This window comes from Ciconia boyciana, chromosome 1 (genome assembly GCF_034638445.1).
Source record: "Ciconia boyciana chromosome 1, ASM3463844v1, whole genome shotgun sequence".
In the NCBI taxonomy this organism is placed as follows: domain Eukaryota; kingdom Metazoa; phylum Chordata; class Aves; order Ciconiiformes; family Ciconiidae; genus Ciconia; species Ciconia boyciana.
In genome coordinates this window covers 219,472,481-219,497,937 of record NC_132934.1, presented here as the reverse complement: position 1 = coordinate 219,497,937, position 25,457 = coordinate 219,472,481, and the positions used below count along the sequence as shown (strand labels likewise).

The 25,457-nt window shown below is 67.6% G+C and overlaps 1 protein-coding gene across 6 annotated transcripts; it reads right to left on the bottom strand.

Annotated features, from left to right (window-relative positions):
• Positions 1–261: 261 nt before the first annotated feature.
• On the bottom strand, positions 262–24,914 carry NUMA1 (nuclear mitotic apparatus protein 1). Of its 6 annotated transcripts, XM_072851019.1 has the most exons (26): positions 23,657–23,935; positions 20,550–20,618; positions 19,857–19,945; positions 17,637–17,716; positions 16,780–16,862; positions 16,611–16,691; positions 16,213–16,297; positions 15,323–15,452; positions 14,210–14,367; positions 13,398–13,515; positions 11,721–11,838; positions 11,246–11,386; positions 10,767–10,889; positions 7,007–10,285; positions 6,739–6,780; positions 5,396–5,464; positions 5,131–5,241; positions 4,813–5,031; positions 4,562–4,719; positions 4,186–4,429; positions 2,674–2,953; positions 2,416–2,552; positions 2,016–2,243; positions 1,525–1,635; positions 1,268–1,435; positions 810–993 (listed from the first exon to the last, which is right to left on the bottom strand). In XM_072851019.1, the coding sequence occupies exons 2-26, from the start codon at positions 20,589–20,591 to the stop codon at positions 958–960; spliced, it is 6,330 nt and encodes a 2,109-aa protein (XP_072707120.1). In that variant the 5' UTR covers positions 20,592–20,618; positions 23,657–23,935; the 3' UTR covers positions 810–957. The 6 variants fall into 6 exon arrangements, with proteins under 6 accessions (XP_072707117.1, XP_072707116.1, XP_072707119.1 ...); XM_072851016.1 differs by lacking the exons at positions 1,525–1,635; positions 23,657–23,935 and adding an exon at positions 24,780–24,914 and having other exon boundaries at positions 262–993; positions 1,268–1,359; positions 2,143–2,243; XM_072851015.1 differs by lacking the exon at positions 1,525–1,635 and having other exon boundaries at positions 262–993; positions 1,268–1,359; positions 2,143–2,243; positions 23,657–23,946.
• Between the last annotated feature and the right edge of the window lie 543 nt (positions 24,915–25,457).

The following is a 25,457-nucleotide window of genomic DNA, read 5'->3' as shown; positions in this document are numbered from 1 at the left end:
CGGGTACCGCAGCGAGTCCCCGGGCGAGCGTCCTGCCCCAGGGCACCCTGCGCAGCAGGTGGGGACAGCGAGGAGGAGGAGGAGGTCACGCTTTTCCTCCCCTCGGGACCCACTCGGGGTCCCTGGCGCCAGGCTGGCCCCACAGCTGGTGGCGGTGAGGCCGCGGTGGCGGTGGCGTGGCCCCCGTGCCAGCGAAGGCAGCGTGCGTGTCCCGTGGGCGCAGAAGTGGCTCGTGGGAGGAGCAAGGCAGGACAGGCAGAGCAGGAGAAAAAATACAATTTATTTACAAGTAGAAACACTTAAAAAATGCCACCTCACCCCCCCGCCCTGCCCCGGGGGGAGCTGGGGCTGGGACTGCAGGCGGGGGGTGACAGTCACTGCCCCTTCGCCCTGGCCCCCCACCCCCAGGGACACCCAGACACGGGGGGGGGGGGGGGCGGTGGGGGCTGCTCCATCCATCCCGGGCCCGAGGGAGCTGCCCCCCTACACCCACACTCCCCCCCCCCAGCCCTGGGGTGCAGGACCCCCCCGGGGAGGGCACCCACGGGTGTTTGCAGTCCCCGGGGGGAGCAGCCCTCTCCTCCCCCCCCTCCAGGTGCAGCCCCTGGCCCTGGGCTGGGCCCCGGGGGGGGGGGGGGGGTGCAGGCACGGGGCGATGCCGGGTGCAGCGCGAAGGGCGCCGGGGCCCTGCCCGGGGACCCCCACGCAGCCCAGGGGGGGCAGGGGGAGGTGCAGGGCAGTGGCACAGGGGGGAAGGTGGCCCCATCTGTGTGTCCGTCCCCCCATCCCCCCCCCCCCGGTGCTGCCGGGCCCTGGGGACTGGGGACGTGCCCACAGCCCTGGGGGGGGCAGGGAGAGGCGAGGGGGCGCAGGCTGGGTCCAGGGCAGAGCCGGCAGCGCGGGGGAGAGGGGACGCTCTCCCCCCCCCGGGCAGGGAGCAGCGCGGCCGGGGCAACCTCAGAATTTGGTGTCCTTGAGCGATCGGCGACTGGCCTGGAAGGGACAGAGCGGAGAGGAGACGTTAGTGACGGTGAACGAGCCACGGCCGCGGTGGTGGCTGTGCCCACGCGGGGACCCGCTGCCTCCGTGGCACGGCAGGGACGGGGCCACGCCGCCCCGTGACGGCAGGGCCCGGTCCCCCCGTTGCCCCCCCCGAGCTCGGCACAGGGGTTGGGGGCACCGGGGCGAGGACGTGCTGCCCCTCGCGTGTCCCCCCCCACAGCACGGGGGGTTCAGGAGGCCGCCGCGGGGGGCTCGCGGTGCCCACCTTGCCCTTGGGGGACTTGGCGGTGGCGATGCGGGGCGAGCGGCGGGTGCTGCCGCGGGGGGAGTTCTTGGGGGTGGTTTTCCGGCCGGCCGCCCGGCGCAGCAGGCTGTTCCCCAGCTTCTTCGGGGTGTTGAGGATGCTGAACGCCATCGACTGGCGCCTCTCGGCCTGCGGAGAAGGACGTGGGGCAGTGAACTTGGGGGTCCCAACCCCTCTTTTTCTCCCCGGAGCTCGCTGCTCCGGGCCCTGCTGCTCACCTGCTTGCCGGGGGCCTGCTGCTCGCTCCTCCGGCTGACCTGGGAGCTGCGCCGCTCGCTGCGGTCCCGGGGGGTCTGGGGCCGTGGGAAGCAGCTGGTCGGCTTCTTGGCCTGGAAGAGAGGGGACAAACCAGGACCATCATCTGGGGAACACAGCCCCGAGCTGGCGGCGAGGAGGGGAACCGGGGGGCTGTGGGGAGGGGACGGGGCTGGGGAGCCTGGGGGGGAGCGAGGGCAGCAGAGCCTGGGGCGTCGCGCAGGGACGGCAGAAGGCTCGGACCTTCGCCGCTCGAGCTGCCTCCCGCCGGCACCGAGGGTCCCGCTGCTGGGGCGGCCCCAGGAGGAGCCGTTCAGCAGCCCCCTCAACATCTGGAGAACATCTGCAGCTGTCCACCAGCCCTCGCGTCCCCTCGTCCCCAGCCTGGCTCCTGGGGAAGCCGGGGACCAGCCGGGGCGCTCGCGGCAGGCAGGGCCGGCTCGGCACCGCTCACCTCGGGGGTGTCGGGGCCCTGGTGGGACTCGTCCGAGAGGCGCTTCCTTTGCTGCCGGGTGGTGATGCCGCCACCGCCACCACCGGCCCAGGCCGTGGCCAGGGTGCTGCGCCGGGCGGCCGTGCCGGCGGTGATCTGCGAGGGCTGCATGCTGGCACGCCGCAGCGTCTCCTTCGGGTCGCCCGTCTTCATCTCCTCGTCCGTGATGATGCCCAGGGAGTCGGAGGGCTGCGGAGGTGGCGCAGAGGCGTTGCCGAGGGGCGGCCACCAACGCGCCCCAGCTCCGCGTGCCCCCAGGGCTGCCCGCCGGCCGCCCCCCGTCCCCCGCGCCCCCTCCCCCGGGCAGCTGAACCCTTCCCGGGTCTGGGAAGGGGCAGCCCGCTCACCCCCCTCCCCTTACCCTGCTCTCCAGGGGGTAGCAGGTCTTCAGGTGGGGCGGGCAGGCTCGGTTACGCTGCTGCAGCTCCGCAATGCGGTTCCAGTCGTCCAGCTGCTCCGGCTCGTCCTGGCACGTGCCCAGGTAGATGCTGCTCCGGCCTAAACCCAAAGCAGGGAAGGCTGAGGAGGTGGGGGGGGTGTTCAAGGCAAGAATTGCCCCCCCCAAGCCAGGGCAGGGCCCCCCGGCCAGCCGCCCACCGCCCACCCTGCCCACACGCACCGAGGCTGGAGCTGCTGCCCCCCTGCAAGCGCTTCAGGGAGCCGCGAGTGACCGGCCGGTAGCCGGGGAGGCCGAGCAGCGCCGAATTGCCCGGGGTCTCCTGCGGGGAGGAGGTTTCCAGCTTGACAAGGGACTCCTGGGAGGGGAAGCTGGCGAGGGAGCGGGCGGAGGCGGCCGAGCGCAGCCGGCCCTTGCCCGGGGCGGCATTCAGGGGCTGAGCTGCCGGGATGCTGCAGAAGGAGACGTCGGCGCTGTCCGGTTCCTCGGTCTTAGCCTGTTTCTGGGAGGGCGAAACCAGAGATCACAGAAGGGTTTGGGGTGGCAGGGACCTTTAGAGGTCACCCAGTCCAACCCCCCTGCAGTGACCAGGGCCATCTTCAACCAGAGCAGGTTGCTCAGAGCCCCGGCCAACCTTGGCTGTGTCCAGGGATGGGGCATCCACCACCTCTCCGGGCAACCTGGGCCAGGGTCTCACCACCCTCAGCGTAAAACACTTCTTCCTTAGACCCAGTCTAAATCTCCCCTCTTTTGGTTTAAAACCATCAGCCCGTGTCCTGTCGCTGCAGGCCCTGCTAAAAAGTCTGTCCCCGTCTTTCTTAGAAACCCCCTTTCTATCTCGAAAGGACGCAAGGGCTCCCCGCAGCCGTCTCTTCTCCAGGCTGAACACCCCCAACTCTCCCAGCCTTTCTCCACGGCAGAGCTGTTCCAGCCCTCGGACCATTTTCGTGCCCTCCCCTGGACCCGCTCCCACAGCTCCACGTCCTTCCTGTGCTGAGGACCCCCGAGCTGGACGCAGCACTGCAGGGGGGTCTCACCAGAGCGGAGCCGAGGGGCAGAATCCCCTCCCTCGCCCTGCTGGCCACGCTGCTCTGGCTGCAGCCCAGGACGCGGTTGGCTTTCTGGGCTGCGAGCACGCATTGTCTGCTCACGTCCAGCTTTTCATCCACCGGTACCCCCAAGTCCTTCTCCGCAGGGCTGCTCTCCATCCCTTCATCCCCCAGCCTGCGTTGATCCCGGGGGTTGCCCCCACCCAGGTGTCAAACCCCCCAGCCCATCCCAGGGCCACCCTCGGCAGGGGCTGGAGCGGCCCGTGGGTGCTGTGCCCAGCGAGAGGCGAAGAGGAGGGGAGGAAGCAGACAAAAGGCTGCACCTCCCGGGCCCCTGGCTACCACCCCCGTCCTCCCTCGCTGCCCACTCAGCCCTCACGCCGCGGCTTCTGCAGGGCCGAGGGTCCTCAGGACAAGGCACGGTGGGGGAGCTCGGTGCAGAGTTTGGGAGCGCAAACAGCCCCGCAGCAGCTCGGGCTTCCTCGGGACGGCCGGGTGACGGCTGCGGCCCCAGCCGACGGCGGAAGCAATGGAAGCGAGCTCCCCCAAGCCACCCCTGCCTCTGCCTCCAGTCCCCGGAGAGCCCCGGGGCCGCAGGGCACGGCAAACCGCACGTCCCCATCCTCAGCACAGAGGCCCGGCCCCACAGGATCCCTCCCGGCCCCACACCCCAGGGGCCGCTCACTTTCGTCATGGTGATGTTGATGGTGGTGCGGCGCCGGGCCGAGCGGGTCTTGCACCCGGAGTCGAGCGAGAGGTCGCCCAGGGAGCCGGCGCTGCTCTCCATCTGGGACCGCGTGCGGCTGGGGATGGGGGTGAAGTAGAGGCTCTCCAGGGACTCCACCTTGCGGGGCAGCCGCTGGGACGCCAGCGACTCTTCGCTGCCTGGCGGCACCGCCGAGGCCTCTGACTGCGAGCGGCCAGCCTTCCTGCAGAGACGGGGCACGAGGGCAGCGCTGGCGGGCTTGCCGGGCCGTCGGGGAACCGAGAGGACCGGGGACACGGGGTTTTTGCAACGCTGGCGGCAGGACGGGCTGTGCCGAGCCGCGGCGTGCCGGTACCTGGTGGAGTTGAGCGGCTGCGCTTCGTCGAGGCTGAGGTCGAGGCTGTCGGCGCTGAGATCGGCGGGGTTCTGGCGGAAAGTCTCCCGGCCCTTCAGCGTGTCTGTTGCCACCTGGAACTTGCCGAGCTCCTGTAGCTGCCGATTGGCAAACTCCACCTGGATGGGAAGCAGGGAGGGATGGATCGCTCCAAGTGAGCCGGCAACAGAGGCGAGGAGGAGGAGGGTGAAGCCCCGCTGTGCCGTGCCCACCTGAGCCTCCAGGCTGTGGACCTGGCTGGTGAGGTTCCTGCAGCTCAGCTCCGACTCCTTGGCCTGCAGGACGCTCTGCTGCAGCTCCTTGGCCAACCTCTCCGACTCGGTCCGCAGCTCCGCGTTCTCCTTCTGCAGTTGCTCCATGGCCTTCAGCTTCTCCGCCAGGTCCTGGTTCTGCTGCTTCTTTGCGTCGTAGTAAGTTTTTGCCTTCTCCATCTAGGATGTCAAGGAGACAAAACCCGTCAAGAGGCTTCCCCGTGGCGCGCTGCCCAGGGGGGGACGGGGGCGGCGGGGCCGTGCCAGCCCCCGGCATACCTGGCCTTTGTAGTGCTCGGCCGCCTGCTCCTTCTGGGCGAGCTGCGCCTGCAGCTCTGCCACCTTCTCCTGCTGGCGGGTGGCCTCTGCCTGCAGCTCCCCTTCCAGCACCTGCGCGCAGGGAAGAGACCAGGTCAGAAGCACCCTGCACCCCCGCCTCGCTCGGCCGAGCCCCCCGCGCCCCTCGGGGAGCGGCCACCGACAGCTCCAGGGCTGACCAAGGGCTCAGCCCCGCTCAGGTCCCAGGTTTTTGGTCCCTGTTTACCTTAACCCTCTGCTGCTGGGTGCGGGTGGCCTTCTCGTGCTGGGTCAGCTTTTTATTCAGGTCCTCCACCTGGAAGAGCACAGCTTGGTTAGAGCAGCTCCGGGCACAAGACTCCGGTCGACAACCCTCCGGTGGAGGGGCACATCCCTCCCCTCCAGCCAGCTCCAGGGGCAGGACCAGGAGGAGGTTTCCTGCTCCGGGGGGGCTGCTCAGCAGTGCCCACCGCCGAGGAAGCTCCCGGCACAGCCGGCGCTTCGGTTCGCAGGCTGGAGGCAGGCAGTCACAGCAACCCCGCGCGAGTCTTTGCAGGGACGAGGTTTGCGCTACACCCAAGCGTAAGGAGCAGCCGCGCTCTGGAAGCGGAGCCGAGACCCCTTTAGGCGGGAGGGCGAGGGAAGCCGGTGCGGTTACGCCGTGCCCCGTCGCCGGAGCAGGCGTCTCCGCTGCCGGCTGTTCGCTGTCAGGGTAAGAGCAGGAGGCCCAGCCCACCGCGGGCATCCTCCGTGCCAAATCTCAAGCCACGCAGCTCGAGGGGGGGCCCGTGCCCGCTCGGGGGGGAGGCATCCCACCCCAAAGGGGTGCTCCTGCAGTTCGAGAGCTTGCCCAAACGCGCACGCGGGACGTGACACCACAGAAGGGCCACGGAACCCCGCGAGGAGCCCCCAGCCCCCCCCGGTCACAGCCACAAGGCCTCTGCAGGGTCCCTGGGCAGCTCAGGCTGGGGCTGGGGGGGCAAACTAAGCTGGGCAGGGAAATGGGGCTTTTCCAGCGTCGTTTCCCAAGCGCTAACCCCCACCACGCCCGAGACTGACGCTGCTGTAAAGCATCCCACCTCTGGCCACATCTGGAGCGCGCTTTCTGGGAGCGCAGCCCCCTCCTCCCGGCAGGGCGAGGGCGAGGAGCGGAACCTCCGTTAAAGAGGGTGGGAAAAAGGGATGGGCAGAAGGAATGGGGCATCCCAGCTCCCCCCAGATTCCCTCTCTCCGAGAGTGAGGTACCACAGGAGCAACAGTCCTGCGTTGAGGAGCCCTGGATGCTCTCGGCAGCCGGTCACTGCCAGCGTGCTGCCGGCAGCGTGCCCCACGGCCACGCCGGGAAGGCGAGAGCGTGAAGCCGTGCCGAGCCGCGGGCAGCTCTGTGAGCGGGCAGGCGGGAGGTTCGGGCCCCAGCTCCTGCTCCCCAGGGGCGAAGGCGCAAGCCCAGAGACCGGGAGCCAAGCGCCCCACGGCCGGGTCCCCACCGCAAACTGTTCACGAGAGGAGAGGGGGGCTCCGGTGGGAAGCGGCAGCAGCTCGGGCCACGCACCGTCACCGTTTAAGCAGCCAGCACTTTGCACGCGTTACCTGCTTAGCTTGTTCTTTCCGAAATACCTCTAGCTGCTCCACCTGCGAGCACAAAAGGCAGAAGTGAATACGCAGCCGGTGCGGACCGGGCTGCCTTTCCCGGGAGCGCCCGTCCCCTTCGCGCCCGAGCGCGTCCCAGACCCCCAGCTCCGGGGCTGAGCAGGAGGACGAGGATTCAGGGGCACGCAGGAGACCAACCGCACCCCTTTTCCCCGGGGACTCCCCTCGCCCGCAGCCCACCCGGCGGGGAGGCTGCAGGAGCCCCTACCTGAGCTGTCAGCCTCTGCCTCTCCTCCAGCAGCTTCCTCCTCTCCTCCAGCGCCGCCGCCTTGCTGCTCTCGTACTCCTTACTCATCGCCTCCAGCTTCCGCGCCGCCTCCTCGGCCTCCCGCCGGCTGCCGGCCACGAGCTCCTCCGACGCCGACCGCAGCCGCTCCAGCTCCCGCGCGTGCCGCTCCCTGGCTTGGCCCAGCTCCGCCTCGAGCCGCTGCTGCCCGCGGCTCCGGCTCTCGCCGAGCCCCCGGTTCTCCTCGGCCAGCCGAGCGTTGGCCTGCTGCAGCCCTGCCAGCCGCGCCGCGTGCTCTGCCGCCTCCGCCTGCAGCCGCTGGACGGCCCGGTCCTGCTCCGCCGACCGCTCCCGCAGGGAGGGCACCTCGGCCGCCTCCAGCTTGGCCCGTGCCAGCTCCGCTTGCAGAGCGGCCAGGGCTTTCGCCCTCTGCTCCAGGTCCTGGCGGTGCTGGCTCTCCAAGGAAGCGCGCTCGGCTTGCAGCTGCTGGCAAAGGTGCTTCAGCGCCGGCAGCTCCCCGGCGAGCGCCTGGGCGCTGCCGAGCTCCTGCTGCAGGGCGGCGAGGAGCTGCTCCTTCTGGAGGCACTTGTCCTGGCAGACCTTCACCTCCTGACGCAGCTCGTCCTCCCGCTCGCTCTGGCAGTGACGGTCTCTCTTCAGGGCCTCAATGGCCAACCGCTGCTTCTCCATCTCCTCCTGGCACCGCTGCACTTCCACCTTCATCAGCGAGCACCTCTCGGCCGCCCGGGAGGCGGCGGTGGCCATCTCCGTCTGCAGCACCCGCAGCCTCTCCTCCAGCTTCTTGCTCTTCTCCGACTCGGCGACAATCAGGCGCTTCAGCTCCTTGCTCTCCCCCTCCTTCTCCGTCACCTGCCGATGGAGGATGGAGACCTCGTGCTCCAGGCTGCCGATCAGGCTGTTCTTCCTCTCCATCTCCTGGACGCACTGGGACACTTGCTCCTTCCAGCTCTCCTCCGACCGGCCCTTCTCCTGCGCCGCAGAGCGGAGGGATGCCAGCTCCTTCTCGGCGGCGGCCACGGCGGTTTTGCTCTGGATCAGCTCCCTGCCCTTCTCCTGCAGCTCCTTCCGCAGGGCCTCCACGGTGCCGTCGTGCAGAGCCTGCGCCGACCTCGAGGCCTCCAGCAGCTTCTGCAGCTCCGACGCCTTCTCCTTCTGCTGGGCCGCTTCCCTCCTCGAGGCCTCCAGCTCTGCTTGCTCCACCATCGCCGCCTCGGCCGCCGCTCGCTCGAGGGCAGCCATAGCCTCCTGCTGCTCCCTGCACTTCTGCTCCAGCTCCTCCACTTGCAAACGAAGCGCTTGGGTCTCCTTCAGCTTCTCCTGGTAAAGGTCTTGGCTCGAGCCCGATTCCTGCTCCCTGTGGTGGGTCTTCTCCTCCAAGCTTTTGAGGGACGTCTCCTTTGAGCAGGTGGCCTTGACGCTGTCGCCCTCCGCATCCCTGCTCCGGGTGGCCTCCGAGAAGCCCTGCAGCTCATTGTCCGCCTTGGGCGCCCGCTCCTTGGCCGCCTCCACCGAGGCGAGCTCTCCTTTCAGCTTGCCGACCGTCTTCTGCAGGTCCCTCAGCTCCTCACCCCGCGAGATGTTTTTCCGGCGGAGCTCGTCCAGCTCCCCGTCCTTCTCCGCCATCAGCTCCCGGGCCCGGGCCAGCTCCTCCCGGTGCACCGACCGCTCCACCCTCTGCTCGTTGAGGGAGTTTTGCAGCTGCACCTCCAGCTCTGCCTTGCGGGCTCGCTCGGCAGCGCAGTCTGCCTTGGCCCGTTCCACCTCCTGCCGCAAGCGTTCGGCTTCCTCCTCCCGGCACGCCAGGTCCCGCCGGTGCTCCCGCAGCGTCTCCTCCAGCCTGGCGCCCAGCAGGGTCACCTCCCCGGACAGCTTCTTCACCTCCGCCTCCACCTCCAGCTCCTGCTGCCTGCCGGCGGCGGCCGCCCGGGAGAGCTCAGCCTCCGCGCTCCGCAGCCGCTCCACGGTGGCTTCCAGCTCCTTGGATTTGAGCTTCTCCTGGGAGAGCTGCTGGGAGATCCCCTCCAGCGCCTCGGCAGCTCTCCGGGCATCCGCCTCCAGCCCGGCCACGCGCTGGGCTGCGGCTTGCTCAGCGACAGCCATCTTCTCCCGCAGGGAGGAGACCTCGGCCCGCAGCTTCTGCTCCTCGCCCTCCTTCTCCTTCGCCCACGCCCGGGCGCTGGACAGGTCAGCCTGGAGGGCGGCCAGCCTCTCCTGGTGCTCGGCGGCCAGGCACTCCGCCTGGGCTTCCAGCGCGGCCACCTTCTCCTGCTCGGCCTGCAGCCGCTGGCAGGCCCGGCCGTGCTCCCGACTCAGTGCCCGCATCTCCTCCTCCAGCCGCCCGCGCTCTCCTTCCTCCCCTCGGGCAGCGGGGGAGGCTCCCATCGGCTTCTCCCAGCTCTCCTCCAGCGCCCGGCGCTTGGCTGGCTCCTCGCCCCGCTCCTGCGGAGCCGGCTCCCGGCCCTGTGCCAGCTGCTGCCTCTCCGCCTCCAGCTCGGCGATCCTGGCCAGGCTGCCCTCCAGGCTCTCGGCCGCCCGCCTCTTCTCGTCCTCCAGGATGCCCTCGGTGTTCCGCAGGGATTCCTCCAGGAAGAGCAGCCGCTCCTGCAGGCGGGTGTTCTCCCGGGCCAGCCTCTCCCTCTCGGCCAGCCTCTGCTGGCTCTCCTGCAGCCTGCCCTCCAGCTCCCGCAGCTGGGCTTTCAGCCCCTCCGCCGCTCCCTGCTGCCGCTGGGCACCGAGCTCGAGGATCCTGGCTTCCAGCTCGCCGATCTTGCGGCTCAGCTCAGCCTTCTCCGCCGCCGAGGCGGCCTGGCTGGCATCCCGGGCCTGCGCCATGGCCTGCAGCTGGCTGCTCAGGGACGCGTTGGCCTCCCGCAGGTGCTGGAGCTGCTGCAGGGCAGAGTCCCTCTCCCGCAGGGCGTCGAGGGCGGCCAGCCGCCCGGCCTCCCCCTCGCACCTCGCCTCCGCCTCCCGGCCCCACAGCGGGATGCCCTGGGGCTCGCCGGCTTCCCGCGCCCGCAGGTCCTGCTCCAGCCTCTCCCTGGCCCGGTGGCTCTCGGAGAGGGAGCTCTGGAGGCTGGCGACGAGGCCGCCCAGCTGCTGCTTCTCCTCCTCGAAGCGGCCGCGCTCGGACTGCAGGGCTGCCTCCCGCAGCTGCTTCTCCTCCTCCAGCCGCAGGACGGTGGCCTGGAGCTCGGCCCCTTTAGCGGCGAGGCTGGACACCTCCTGCTTCAGTTCTTCCAGCTGGCGGAGAGAAGGGGGGGGGGGGAACAAACACACGGACACCCCCAGGCGTTACTCGAGCTGCACCCAACACCTTCACCGGAGACTCACGTGCTGCGTCCCGGCGCCTGCCTTCCCTCCCGGCACCCCCAGCGCACCCCGCTTTCCCCTTAGCCTTGCACCGCTCTGCTCTCTCAGACCAAACGCCTTTTCTCATGGCGCAGGAGCCGCTCCCTCCACAACCAACGCGTGCTACGGGAGGCTGGGGGAGCCAGCAGCTACCCGGGAGGGGTATTCCCAAATTTGGCACAAAACGGGGCTCCCACAGAGCACTCAGCCCCATAACTCCCATCCAACAGCAGAGAGCAGCCGGCTCTGCCCCACACGGCTTTGCCGTGCACCCCCCAGCACCCGCTGCTCTCCCCAGCTCGAGGAGTTTTCCACCCGAGCGCTGCCTGCCCTGGCTGCGGGAGCCAGAGGCTCTCTTGAGACCCAGCCGTACCTTCAGGATGTCCCCCATGACTTCTCCCTTCTCCTGGGCGCTGCAGTCCCCCAGCTTGGCCAGCTGGTCCTCCAGCAGAGAAATCTTCCCCTGGAGAATCTCGATCTTCTCTTCCGAGCATTTCTGGAGACAGAGACGTGGGACCGAGCGCGGTGTGAGGCGAGGGAACCAAGCGAGGAGAGGTACAGTCACCCAGCTTTAATCGACGCCAAGCTTTCCGGCAGCTGTGTCTCGGCAAGCTCGGGGCTTCCCTCCTCGCTGTGAGGACAGCAGCCTGTCCCACGGCGGGGAACCCTTCCCGGGAGCAGGGAGAGGCTCCCCGGGGGAGCCGGCCATCGCGCAGCCTCTCCTCGTGTGCCGGCATGGACGCTCCTGCCCACTCCACCCTCCCCGCAGAGCCGGCGGGGCACGAGCCAGCCCCAGGAGACTGCCGCACGCCGGCACGCGTCCCCCAGCCGGGGACCCCGGGGTCCCCTCACCTTCTCCTGCAGGGCAGCACGCAGCTCGCTCTCCAGCTGCCCCTGCTTTTCCTGCGACTGCGCCAGGGCCGCGTTGTGCTCTTCCGAGAGCTCGTTCAGGGCTTCCTGCAGCTGGACCATGTGGCTGGCGATCTCCCGCAGCTGCGAAGGGAAAATCCCCGGTCCCAGAGGAGGGGCAGAGAGTGCCCACGCCACCCAGGGCTCTGCTCAGCCCCCCTCTCCTGAGCGCTGCAGCATCCACCCGCAGCACCACATGCAGGCAACTCCACCCAGCCCCTATTTCCCCCACCACGGTTCCCCTTCGGATCAGGATCTGGAGCCCAAAGCAGGCTCGGTCACCGAGTGACGGTCACGCGAGGCCGGCGGCAGAGCCGTAAGCAGCCCAGCATCCGGCACCGCCATCAAATCCTCCCCGCTGAGTCCCAGCACAAACGACTGGGCTGTGGGGACACGGGGAGGACACAGCGCCCCGTACCTTGAAGGAAAGATCCCCGTTCTCCTCGGAGAGCTGGTTGATTTTTCGGTCCATCTGGCTTTTTTCAGTCTTCAGGTCCTGGCACTGCTTGAGGGCCTCGTGCAAGCGCACCATCAGGCTGCGGGAGAGGAGGTCGTTAAAGCAGGGGGTGCAAGCCCAAGGCAGGTGAGGACATCGCTGGGGACCGATGCTGCTGGATATTGCTGAGGAAACTAGAGGTACCGAGGTATCTCTGTGCCGTGGTGAGAAACTACCATAAATTCAGCTCTAAACTGGGTCCCAATATGTCACAAAGCGGAGCAGACATAAGCGATGTTCGTGCTTTATGTGAGCCCGACCGCTGCGAACCGCGGGCGGAGGCAGCTGCAGGACTCCAGCCACCCCTCTGCAAAGCGAAATAAGTGAGGAAAGGACAAAAACGGCACGGCACCCGCGGGCGGAGGCTGGGCCTCCTTCCCAAGGAAACACGTCGCTGCGCAGGGACAGGGCACAGACCGGGACGCAGTGCGGCAGGTGACAGAATTCAAGTGCGCGACGCAGCCCAGTTCAGATCCGGTCAAATTGGATCAAACTGGAGGGCTAGTGGCTGGGGAAGGGGCTGGGGTCGGGAGCTCCAGTAACGCAGAAAGCTTTCAGTGACACAGAGCCTATCCCAGAACTGGGAAGGCCACGCAGGCTCTTCCGGAGGCGGCGAGACCCACGCAGGCAGCACACCCTTTTCTCACAACAGGGACGGCTGTTCCCGTGCCGGGCGTAGGGTAAGGAGCGGGCTGTCAGAACACACTGCGTGCTTTGGGACTGGCTCCCTGCCCGCTGCGATAAAAAAAAAAAAAAAAAAAAAAAAAAAGGGCTACGGGCCGTAATCGCCCCGACCACGAGGTGCACTGTGCCAGCTGGCACAGCCGTGTCCTGGGCTGCACCCAGAGCAGCGTGGCCAGCAGGGCGAGGGAGGGGATTCTGCCCCTTGGCTCCGCTCCGGTGAGACCCCCCTGCAGTGCTGCGTCCAGCTCGGGGGTCCTCAGCACAGGAAGGACGTGGAGCTGTGGGAGCGGGTCCAGGGGAGGGCACGAAAATGGTCCGAGGGCTGGAACAGCTCTGCCGTGGAGAAAGGCTGGGAGAGTTGGGGGTGTTCAGCCTGGAGAAGAGACGGCTGCGGGGAGCCCTTGCGTCCTTTCGAGATAGAAAGGGGGTTTCTAAGAAAGACGGGGACAGACTTTTTAGCAGGGCCTGCAGCGACAGGACACGGGCTGATGGTTTTAAACCAAAAGAGGGGAGATTTAGACTGGGTCTAAGGAAGAAATGTCTTACGCTGAGGGTGGTGAGACCCTGGCCCAGGTTGCCCGGAGAGGTGGTGGATGCCCCATCCCTGGACACAGCCAAGGTTGGCCGGGGCTCTGAGCAACCTGCTCTGGTTGAAGATGGCCCTGGTCACTGCAGGGGGGTTGGACTGGGTGACCTCTAAAGGTCCCTGCCACCCCAAACCCTTCTGTGATTCTGTGACTGCCGAAGCCACCTCCTCCCTGGGGTGCAGCTTCAGAGGAGGTGGTAGAGAACAAGGTTTGCCCTCAGCCCTGTTTTGTGCATTGCTGGGGAAGAGACAGACAACACAGAGCCCGAGGACACGGGAGTGACAAGGACCAGCCTAGCAGGAGGGGGCCGACGTCCCCAGAGGATTACCTCTCGTTCTTCTCCCTCAGCTCCTCCATTTCCTTGGGCTCCAGCTGGTCGGCAGCTTGCTTCTCGTTGAGCAGAGCCAAGCGGTCAATCCGCTGCTGCATCATGGTGATCTGAGCCTCTGGGGAGGGCGGCGAGAAAGGGCCCGTTACCCTCTTTTTATGTCACCTGAACCCCCCCAGCAGCACGGTGGAGGATGTCCGTCCTTCTCCCAAGCTGGTGAGGAGCCGCTGCACAGAAACCATCTGAAGCGGGACACGGAAGAACCAGACTGCCAGCACCGCTGCTGGGCACGGGCGCCGCTTCAGTCGTGGCTTTGGTTGCCCAGGGTATACAAGGGAATAGGAGAGGGAAGAAGGAACCTGCAGTCTCCGCACGCGCCTGGGGAAATCCCCAGTGCGGAGAGTGTTTTAGATGTGGATGGCGAGACTCCTACACCTGCCAGCCTGCTCCAGATCATTTGGCAGGGGGACCAACAGCCATCTCCAAGAGATGCTCAGAGTTGTTACAACAGCCTCGGAGCTGCCTTGGCTCCCATCAGCAAGGATTTCTGCTTCATGCTTTGGTCCAGATTAACGGGCAGGGGTCCCCTTGGCCCGCCACGGAGCAAGGCACAGCAAACCCCGAGCTGCCCTGTTTGCTCCGGAAAGCAGAAAAGCCCCAAAGCCGCGAGCTGTGCTCACTTGGGGGCTGGCGGGATGGACCGTGCACGAGCACGGTCGTGGTGGGGTCAAAATCATAGTCACAGAAACCAGACGAGGTCTCAGCCCCGGAGAGCCCTCCCCGCGCCCCAGGACATCCCGCTCGCAACTGACCCTTCTCTGTGATGAGCTTGCGATTCTCTGCCAGCTCCACCTCCAGCTCATCCCGGTTCTCTCTCTCAACAGCCAGCTGCTTCTTCAGCCGTCGCAGCTGAAACTGGGGGGTCTGCATGACGTCCCCCATGGGCGAGGACGGAGGGCCGGGGAGCATGCTGTGGAGAGACACACCACGTAACTCGGTTATCCAGAGCCAGCGGCAGGGCACCGTCCCTCCCCACGCAGCCAGACCCGCGCTGGTTCCCCCATCCCAGAGGCAGGCATCTTGATGCCTCATCGCCCGAGCAGAAAGGCCGCTCTCCTCATCTCGATTGCACCAACACCAGTCTCCAAGCGCCTGGCATGCACGCGCAAAACCACCTCCGGTCCCAGGGCGAAGCATCCATCTCCTCATCGCTCTCTACAGCTACCCGAAAGGAGGGCGTAGAGAGGTGGGGTCGGTCTCTTCTCCCAGGTAACAAGTGATAGGATGAGAGGAAATGGCCTCCAGTTGCGCCAGGGGAGGTTTAGACTGGATATTAGGAAATTTTACTTCACTGAAAGGGTTATCAAGCATTGGAACAGGCTGCCCAGGGAAGGGGTGGAGTCGCCATCCCTGGAGGTATTTAACAGACGTGTGGATGAGGTGCTCAGGGACACGGTGTAGTGGTGGGCTTGGTAGTGTTAGGTTTACGGTTGGACTCAATGATCTTAAAGGTCTTTTCCAACCTCTACAATTCTGTGATCTCCCTTCACACCAGAGCCGGAGCCCCACCACAGAGCACTCGCCTCGCTAGAGAGAGACTCCTTTAGCACTTGCAGCCAGACCCCCAGCAGCGGCACGAGCCCGGTCCTCCCGAACCCACCCCAAGAGAGGGGAGGACCACAAGCTGCTCTGGGAAGTGTCTGTGCTCGTTAGGCTGAAACGAGCTGGGCTGAAAGGGGCTAATTACAGCCCGAGCTCACCCCGCCACCGCACATCCCCACGTCAAGCCCGAGGAGTTTGCGACAGGACAGCAGCGCGGCGGAAAGGGGGTCTCTGTCAGGTCAGCGTGCACCCCGGCTACGTCTCCGGGTCCCAGAAGCCGCCCTGTTCGTTCCCCCCCGGCAGGCAAGAGGCTGGGGACGTACTTGTTGGCACCGGAGGAGGAGGCAATCTTCTGCAGCTCCAGGAAACGCACCTCTCGCTTCTGCGGGAGGGAGAGCAGCGGGGAGTGCTCCTCGGAGCTGCTGCTGGACGCGCTGGACGAGGACGGCGGCGCTGGAAATCACAAGCGAGAAGCAGGCTGTGATCTTCACATTAATACCAGAAGGGAGGGTTTAGCAGCTGAAATCCCTGGTCCGCAGGAACCACAAACTCCAGCGGGGACGGATCAGCCCGGCCGAGAAAGCCATAAACCTGCCTGACATCCCTGTCCTGCCAGCTCCACGGTCCTGCCCTGCCACTCCGCTCCCACCGCAAAGCTGTGGGCATCCCACCCGCCTCGCTCCTCCGGGGAAAGCGCTTTTCAGCGGCGTGTGCCGCAAAGGCCGGGATGCTCCCGAGAGGGGAGAGCCCGGCAGGTATAAGGCAGCCCTGCTCTTAAAGAAGAGCTTACAGGGGACAGTTTTGTAGAGCTCCGTCCTGGGGTGAGGGGATCTGGATGGTGGTGATGCTTTTATGGCTTGGCAGCCATAGCAGCACAAACGGGGGGAAAAAAAAAACACCAATGTTTTGATGCTCCAGAAAGAGCCATCCGTGCCGGTAAGGTGCTGCCGGCACGGGAGCTGTGAAGGAAGATGCCGGCAGTGCTCAGCGCTCGCAATATCCCACGCTGCAGCTCAGGGACTGTTTCTGTCCCACTCCAAGCTGGCACTTGGACATCACCACAGCAAGCGCGTTAGCCTGCCGGTCTAGCCAGGCTGCTGCACTGGTGCCGGCTAGGAGAAAGACGTGCCCGATGCCTGCTCTGCCTGCACAAGGCTTGGCCCCTTACTCCGGGCTGCTGCCCCAGCACAGGCAGCCAGGGCCCAGCGCTCACCTTTCCTCTGCAGAAACGTCTCCAAATTCTCATTCAGGCTCTCCTCGTTGTCCAGCACAAATTTGAGGATGGATGCCAGCTCAACCTGCGTCGGAGGAGCCGCGGGGTCAGCAGCTCTGCTGCAGCAGCTGCGGTTCGCAGGCAGAGCGGTGCCGGCCAGGCAGCGACCGCAGCAGGCTCGAGGCAGCAGGCAACTCCCTGCCTGCACCGGCAAGCGCCCACGCTCGCAGTCACGAGCCTTTGGTTGGCCAGACGCGCTGGCGAGCACCGCAGCGCTCACCCCGCACCGTCTTTCGAGGGGACCCAGAAAAGGAAGGCAGGTCTCAGAGCACCCCGCAAAAGGCACCTCCGCTTCCCCCTGCGCCCCCGGCCCGGAGGGGGAACCCAGAAGGGATTACCTGGGTCTCGTAGTCAAACTCATTCCAGTCCCCGGGGCTCTTGCAGCTCATGGAGGTGTGATACAGGAGCAGCACGGCCACCTGAAACGAGGCAGGTAAGCGTCACCGACCCCAGGTCGGGCATCGGCGCATCGGTGCCGGCTAGGAATAAAGCGTGCCCCGCGGTTACCTTGGCCAACGCCAGCTCCTCTCCCTCCAGGAGCTTCTGTGCCGAGACCAGGTTCTCCGCGGCCGATTTGTGCTTGCAGTGCTCTGCAACGGGAAGCAGGATTCCCAGTCACGCAGGAGCCCCTGCCGCTGGGCACGCCGCCTGCCAGCCCGCGGCGTGTGTCCATCCCCCGAGGTGACACGCTTGGGCTGGGGGACACCGTGGTGCATCCCCAAGGAGAAGGGGCACAGGCAGGGAGGCACAGGGTGGGCTGGGCTCCGGAGCTGAGCCCCCAGGGCTCAGCCTCTGCCATTAACTCCGACGGGCTTTTTTTTTCCCCCCTCCCTGGCAACTTCCCCCTCGGGCCCAGCCTCCCCACCTCGCCCTCAGCATCTCTCTGCGCTTTTTGCTCCTCCACCACCAGCACAAACTCAGTCCCATCTATGGAGGGTGGGATACAAGGTGGGATACGGTGTCTTCCCTTCCAGGACAGGCTGGGCAAAAGTGCAAGAGACTTCTCATTTCCCCTCCCAGGATTCCTGCTCGGGTAAAGGTTTTCCAGCGGGGTTTGAGCAGCTGGGGGCCAGGCGCTGGGCTAGGAATGCCATCCCAAAGCAGCGTCACCACTGCACCCTGCCCTTCACCCCCCGGACCTCCTTCGCACCAAGCCCAGGCTCTGGCAAGGATTTCCATCGGGGAGATTTCCTTCCCGCACGCTGCCGCGGGGTCAGGGCAGCTCTGCCTGCACCTCCTTGAAGCTGCCGATGCAGCAGGGGGTCACTTAGGGGAGGGGGAAGCCTTCAGACACACGACCAGACCCCCGCAGGGGTGGGGGGCACCGAGCAGGGGCAGCCACCTCCCCCGGCGCCGGCTCTTACTCTGCAGGAAGCCGCGGATGAAGGAGATCCTCTCCGGCAGCGGCTGCTCCAGCACAGACTCCCCCTCCTCGCTCCTGTGGCTAGAAGAGCGCATGGGTTGCGTTAACGCTTTGCCGAGGGATTAAACGAAGGGTGGGTTTGGGTTTTTTTTGCAACAGAGCTTGCCGAGCAAGGGCAGGCACTCGGGCAACACGGCCCCGGTCTGCCCTACGCGCCCGTGCCAGGGTGGGTGGCGAAGCAAAAGCCAACCACGCCGTGCCCGGGAGCAGGCGCAGACGCTCCCCGCAGCCCCGACAAACATGGCTGCGTCTGGTGAGCAGCCAGAGCCAGGCAGCCGGCCCCCTCCGTGGCGGTGCCGTGCGCCGGAGCGCTGCCGGCCTCCGCCGCTTCCTCCTCTGCCCGCCAGCCCCGGCATCCGGCGTGGCAGAGGGAGCTGGCAGCCTCCCAGCCAGCCGGGGAGGCACCGCAGGGGCCGGGGGTCGCGCGTGGAGCCGGGCGTTTTTCTTGTTATGCTTTTCAAAGCGTCACCGTTTGTGGGAAACGGCATTTTGGAGACGGGCGGACTCTGCTCCCCTCCGGGTCACTGCCCTGGAGCCCACGCTGGATTTTGGGGGGGGCCGAAGCTGCCTCTTGCAGCTCTTATTCACGACCACGCTCTTCCTCAACAGCCGCCAGCTCAAACTGAGACCGCGTGCTAAAACCCGAGCCAGCCGTGCTCGACCGGCGCTGCTTTGGTACCTTCAGTTACTCCCAAGGCACCGAAAGCAGGGCCTTTGCCCGGGGAAGGGGCCGGCACGAGGATTTTCTCATCCTCACGGACTTCCCAGCCCGTCCCCCGGTGCTGCGGGGAGCCCCCCCACCTCAGCCGGCTGCGGCGGTGTCCGCCCCGCTGCTGCCCCGCTTATCAAGCTACGGTCAGGCCTGTTTAGCGAGCACACGCCGCCGGTGATCCCAGCTAATCTAAGCTGGAGCACGGACCCAGGAGATTAACCAGGTCTGACTAAATATATCCCTCGTGCAGGCAGCTCCTTCCTCCCCACCCACCGCAGGCAGATCCCAGCTCCGAGCAGGCTCTCGTTACACCACACGGGAGGTAATTATAGCAGACAAGCTCCCGCAGAGCCTCCCGCCGGAAGGGTTTGAAAGCGATGCCGCACTCCGCGCCGAATGGCAGCCTCGCACCCTCCCAATTTGCCTCGCCAGCTCATTAAAGGACGCGCAGCCGGAGCGGAGCGTGCTCGGTCCTAGCTCCGGTGCCCATTACGGCTTGTGGGTTTTAATCACCCTTGCTCACGGGCAACGAATGCGGCTCCCGACAGAGGCATTCCTCCCAGCCCTGCCTGGCCACCTCGGGTCCCAGGACAGAGCAAACAGGCTCCGTCCTGCCCGTATCGTACTCGGAAGCAGCCTGATGTCCCCAGAGAACAGGAGCGCTTCGCGGGGCGGGAGCTGTCATTCTTTAAGCTCCTTTACAGACCCAAGGCTTCCTCAGGATCCCGAGGCTGCAGCTCAGGAAAACTTGCTGGGCTGTTTCCTCACCCGAGCAGCATTTATGGAAATAAAACATCTCCCGTGCAGCTCCGGGAGCCCGCGCACCGCTGGCATCAGCGCTCAGCTCTTTGCTTCAACCCAGACGTCAGCGCCAGATGCGACAGCAAGCCTCAAACGACAGAAACTCTGGCCAAAATCCCGCCCGGGTGGCTCTGCGGGGCCCGACAGCTCTGCCCGGCCACACAACGGGCAGCCCCTGCCTGCAGGGCTGTGGGGCAGGCAGGGGAGCAGACGCTCTGCCAGCTACCTCGAGCAGGTTTGTCTCGAGCCTGAGCTGCCGGCAGAGCCCCGGTACATCATCTACGTACGGAGGCTCCCGAGCAGGGCAGCCCAAAAGGCTCATCGTCCCGCGCACGGCGGGTTTACGGGCGAAGGAGCCCACGTTTCGTCGCAGCGGGCTTCAGAGCACGCCTGGAGGCAAGCGCTGCTTACGCAGGTGCTGTGCTTCGCCGGAGCCCCGCACAGAGGAGCCGGAGATCCAGCGCCAGGTCTGCCAGAGGAGGAATACCGCAGGAATATCCCTACCGCCGTGCCCGGAGAGGGACCGCGCTGGCGGCCGGAGGAGGCTCTGGGGGCTGAGGCCGTGGCTGCGGGCCCAGCGCGTGCTCACTGCCGCCTTGCAGCCAGCCGGGGGGGTTTGGAGAGCGCACCCCGGCTCCCCGTACTCACATTTTGTTGATGATCCGGATGAAGACGCTACAGTCCTGGAGCTGCGACAGATCATCGAGGGGATCGGTACAAACCTTGGCGCTGTTCACCTAGAAACGGGGCGAGACAGTCAGAAGGCAGAAGCCAACGCCGCGCCGTGCTGTGCCACCCACCACCTCCCAGTCCCGGCAGGGGACAGCGAGACCGGTGTGGGTGCGAGAGCAAAGCCAGCCCTTCCGACCGCCCCTGCCCTGCCCAGGCAAAAGCTGAACGCAATCCCCACGGCCCCGCAGCCAGAGGGGCCGGCACGGGCCTCGTTTATCACGCTGCGATGCTTTGCTCAGACACGGCGCTGCTTTGCGAAGCAGATCCCGCGGCCCCTTTATGGCCCAGCTGCTGCTCCCTTCCCAAACGTGCTGCCTGCTCCAGGCTCGGCTCCGGCTCCCAGGCAGTTTCCACGGCCGGACCAAGCTGTTCCGGCATTTCTGGTTACTCAACAGGAACGGCGAGCAAGGCTTCTCCCGCAAACACCCACCTGCCCGGGAACGGCAGGGACTCGGCTGCCCCAGGACCTGCCCCAACCGCAATCCTTCCCTTGGCCGGCCCCGGCATCGTGCCCCCGGGGAGCCACCGGTGCCGGCAGCAGCCGGGACCCACCCGGGCAGCACGTCCCACCTACGGAGCAAGCTACGGCGGAGGAGAGGGAGCCTTTACCCAAGTGAGGAGAGCCGCGGCTCTCGCGCCGTGAAGAGGCATCTTGGCGAGGCTGCCGGGTCACTGGACCTAGGAACACCGACAAGGCGGGGGGGTGAAAAAAGCAATTAAGGCCAAACATAGTAATTACATTAATATACTGCTTGCACACAGCACCAGGCGTTTGTCTTCATCAAGGGAGGATCTACGCTCTGCGCCTGGCCGGCTGGGGGTTGCACGGAGGGGAGCAGCCGGCATCCTCCTGCTTTTCGGCAGGCACCAAGCGGGGAGCGGCGCTGCCGAGCAGCAGCCGGGTCCTCTCCCGCAGCCCCCCAGCATTTACCCCCAGAGGCCGGGATCCCGAGAGCAAGGCTCCAGGGAAAAGCGCTGCTCAGGCTCCTCCTGCCGTGCCTCCTTCCCTCCCCCTCGCCCCCAAACTTCTCTGAAATTTCTTTTAAGAGAAATTTAAAAGCCCAGCAGCCCGGGAGCCTGCTCAGACCCTGTGCCCGGGCTGGACCCTCTTGCCGCGCGGTTTCAGGGAGGAGGGCAGCATCCCGTCGGGCCTGTCTTTTGCACCACGGCGGCGCAAAACAACCGGTCGCGGCTCTGGCCAGCCGGCACCGGCGGCTGCCATCACCCCAAGGGATCCTGCGTCGCCATGGGGCACCGCGGGTGGCCGAGGGCTTCTCCACGGCTGTGCTGAACCACGGCTGTCCCGACTCGGGCACCCAGCGGGTTCCTGGCACAGGGTCTGGCAGCTCGTCGGTACTTGCTGCCCACCTGGGAATGGCGTTGCCCCTGCTGCCGGTTGTGCCTGAGCACCGGCATTGCTGCCGTGACCGTCAGCATCCCAGGAAAATTCACCTCCCTCTAGAAAACACGAGCAGCAATTTCAGAGAGAAAGCGTGGTTGAAAGCACAAAAATCTGGCATGCGTAGGGAAGCCGCGCCAAGAGCCGCGGTGGTCCTGTGGGATGGACAGGAGCAGGAAAAAACCCCTCAAGAGGCAGCCGGGCCCAGTGGGACGAAGCAGCCACAGCTCGTGGCACGGCCCTCGGGGAGCAGAGGGGACCAGGGACCATCGGCAAACAAGCACCCAAACTGGGCAGGACAACCGGCTCCGGCCAGGAGCGTGGTGGAGCTGGGGAGAGCGCAGGCTGCCAGGCCTTGGCAGGGGGAGGGATCTCCCGCGCAGCTCACGGTGGAAGAAAATTTTAAAAAAAGAAAGAAAAAGGAGGGAACCCAGGCTGCTGGGGGTCGGGAGCCGGCCGTGCCTGGGAAGCGGCTGAGCTCCCACCGTGGTACTGCCCGCAGCTGCTCTGGCTTCCGCGGCCACCGAAACGCCGGCGGGGCAGGAGCCGGGGCTGCCAGCACCCCCAGCTGCTGGGACCCTCGGGGGGCAGGCAGGCTGCCTGCTCTGTCCCCGGCCGGGACACCGCCGCGGGGGCTGGAAGGAGCCTGCAAAGGTCACCCAGCCCCAAACAAGCCCGGTGAGGCAGCGGCCAAGCCGTCGGAGCGCTGCCAGCTCCCCTTCCCGGTGTTGCCAGCGCCAAGGAGACCCTCCTGCCGGGAGCGGGGGGACCCCCCAGGCATCACCGCGCAGGGTGGGAGCAGGGACGAGCCGCCCCCCTGTCCCTGGGAGCGCTGCCAGGTGCCCTCCACGGCAACATTTGCCTCCGCACCAGCTGTCCCCGGTGCCAGCCCGGTAATCCTCCCGGCAAGGGAGCTGCTGGGAGCAGACCTGAGCAAAGGTGGGGGCCGACTGAGGCCCCCGCCAAAACTCACCCAAATGGGGAGGGTGCTCCTCGGCTCCTCGCCCCATATTGCACCCTGACACCCCCCGCCGCGACGGGCCACCAGCCCGGCTGGGATCCGCAGCCGTTCCCGGGAGAGCCCGGCACGGGAGAGCCCGGGAGAACCACGGCCACCGGCCACCTGGGTTTTGGGGGACACAGAGCACCCACCGCCTCCACAAGCTCGGCTGGGAAGCGCAGGATCCTTGGCAGGACAGGTCCTCCCTCCGATTTGGCTAAAAACCAGCCCCTCTGCCCCGCGGCCACGGCACACAGCCTCTCGGCACCCACCGCCCCTCTGGCCCCACGGCTGGGGGGCAGCACGCCCAGGCCAGGACCTCTCTCCAAAAATCCACCCAAAGCCTGCGGGCAAAACACGCGTGCCAGTCCTGAACGCAGATTCCCGCCGCGGAGGGCCTCATCCTGCCAAGCACACCCCGCCAGCACCGAGCTGGGTTTTACCGGAGCCGGTCTGCGGACGTGCCAGCGCCCAGCGAGAGGCCGGGACGGGCAGGGCTGCCCGCTCCTGCCCTGGTCACAGCCTGGCTCGTCGCCAGCGACGTCGGCTTCCCCGAGCCGCGCTCGCCGAGCGCCAGAGACAACAACATGACCCTCCGCGGGGAGATGCCGCTCGCGTTACGCCTGGATCCGTGTGACGGCAGACGGGAAGCGGTCGGGGAGCCCGGCGCACCGGCACAAAGCGCGGCAGCGGCCGTGAGCGCTTTCCAGCCGCGTTCCCAGGAAGGGGAGCTGCGGAGAGTCGGTGGAGAAGGGTCTGGCGGGAGGGGGGACGAGCCCCGGCGGCGGCGACGGCCGCGGCGGCATTGTCCTTCGCTGTTTTCCCCCAGCGCCCGCTCCGGTCAAAACACGGCGTTACGCAAGCCCGCGCCTCCGGAGCTCCCGACGTGCCAACCTGCTGGAGGGACGCGGCCGCGGCCCCCCAGCCGTCCCAGGGTGGGGGGCCCCGCCGCAGGAAGCGCCCAGCAGCTCGCCCAGGCAGGGTGGGTGACCCACGGCAGCCCCCCTCCGGTGACGGGCCCACGGCCGGCGTGGGTAGGAGGCGGCGGGGGGGGGGGGGGACGGGACACGGCCGCCACCCCGGAGCTCGAGCACCCGGATGTTGGCAAACCCAAGCGGGCTGCCCGCGTCCCAGTGCCAGCGGGGGATTCGCACCTCGGGGGCTCGCGGGGTGCTGGGGCGGGAGCCGCACACCACGGCGAGGCGCCGGGGCTGGGAGACGGCGAGCTTCGCCTCCCCCGCCTCCCTCCTCCTCCTCCTCCCCAGCCCTGTTGAAAACAAACAAGGAAGAGGGATAAAGTCTTTGTTCGGGCCTTACCGGGGGCGCGCGGCCGCCGTCGGCGCACGGGGTTTAATCCGCCATGAGCGCTGGCAGCCGGGGAGGGCCGGGGAGCCAGCGGCCACGCACAAAAGAAAAGTTGTTGGGCTTCTCCTCGGCGGGGCTGGCAGGCGACGGTTCCCCTTCCTGGCCCTGGGCCACCCCACGTCACCGCGCCGAGGCCGCGCTCGTTAAAGGCGCACGGCACAGAAAGCCGCCGCTGCCGCCAGAGCAGCCACGGGGAAGGGGTGACGTCTGGCCTCGGCCGTCACCCTGCCAGGGCCCTGGGTGAGGGACGGCTGGCGGGGCCGGCACAGACCCGCTCCCAGCCCCAGCGCGGTGGCAGCACCAGCCACGACCGCCAGCTGCTCGCCGGGAGCGGGGGGCTCAGCGGGGAAGAGTGCTGGGGCCCCCGGTGTCAGCCCCCGTCACCCGCTAACCCGGCTGGAGCCACGGCCCAGCCGCTTCTTGACAAATTCCACCCCCCGCCACCAACGGCAACGGATTCGGCAGGGACCGGAGCGATGCCACGACCCACCGCCAGCTGAGACGGCCGCTCGCTCAGAAGGCAGCTGGCCGAAGGGGCTGCGGGACCCCGGCCTCCTGCCAGAGCCCTGCCTGCGGCCGGCGCCGGCAGGGAGCGGGCAAGGAAGGGACGCTCGTCCCTCGCTGCTGAGCTGGAGACCCTCGGGAGCCACCCCCGGGGCGTCTGGGCTGCCCAAGGAGACCCGGAGCCACAGGACGGGGCTGCGCCGAGCACGGCGCTCACCGCGCCAGCCGGGGAGGGGCCGGGGAGCACCGCGTGCCGCCAAGAAGGTTCTTTTAAACCGGCCCCGGGGGCAGCGGAAGAGCCCGCGGCGGGACGCGGCCACCGAACGCCACTGGCACGAGCTCGGGCTTCGTGAAAGAGCCGGGAACCGAAGGGAGACGCCGGCCAAGCCCCGCGCCCCGGCTGGGTCCCCCCGCCTTCGGAAGGGGACAGCGCGGGGCTTGGCCGGAGGCTCAGCCGCCGGCGGGCGAGGCGGGAGACCCCGGCGGGGCAGCGTGCCGGCTCCGACCGCCGGCGGGGGACGGGGGCTCTGCCCCGCAGACGGTCGGGGCTCCCGAAAGCAGCGTCTCCTACCGGATCGCGAGGCGAGGACGCGCCCGGCCAGGGGCGTCGCGAGGACGAGGCGCGGGCAGGCGGCGGCGGGCAGGCGGCGGGCAGCGCCAGGTGCTCCCGATAAACCGGGACGGGGCGGCAGCAGCCGGCGGGCACCCGCGGCGGGCACGGGCCTTTCTCCAGCAACGCGCCGCTCCGGCTCCAGCGGTGCCCGGTGCCGGGCCGGTGGGCACCGGCACGGGGCCGCCAAATGGCGGCGGCGGCTCTTGGAGGGTCCTTCACCCAGCCCCAAGGCCGGCGGGGGGACAGGGAGCCGGGGGGCTCAGTCCCAGCGAGCACCGGCCCCGGTTACCCCGGGACGGCGACACCGGGGACGGGCACCGGCCCCACTCCAGGCCCAGGCCCAGGCCCAGGCCCCCGCTGAGGCCCACTCGGGAACCACCGGGCCCGCCGGTCACCTCAGCCCCGGCCCACCCCCACGGTGCCCGTGCCCCCGCCCCCTCCCGGTGCCCCCGCCCCCTCCCGGTGCCCCCGCCCCCCCGTACCGCGCCGCCGCCCCGATTCAAACGGCGGCGCCCGCCCCCGCCGCCTCCCCATTGGCCGCCGCCGGGGCGGGGCGGGGGAGGACTACTGATCCCGGCGGCCCCTGCGCGCGGCTGAGATCTCGCGAGAGCCGCGGGGCACGCCGGGAGCGGGTTG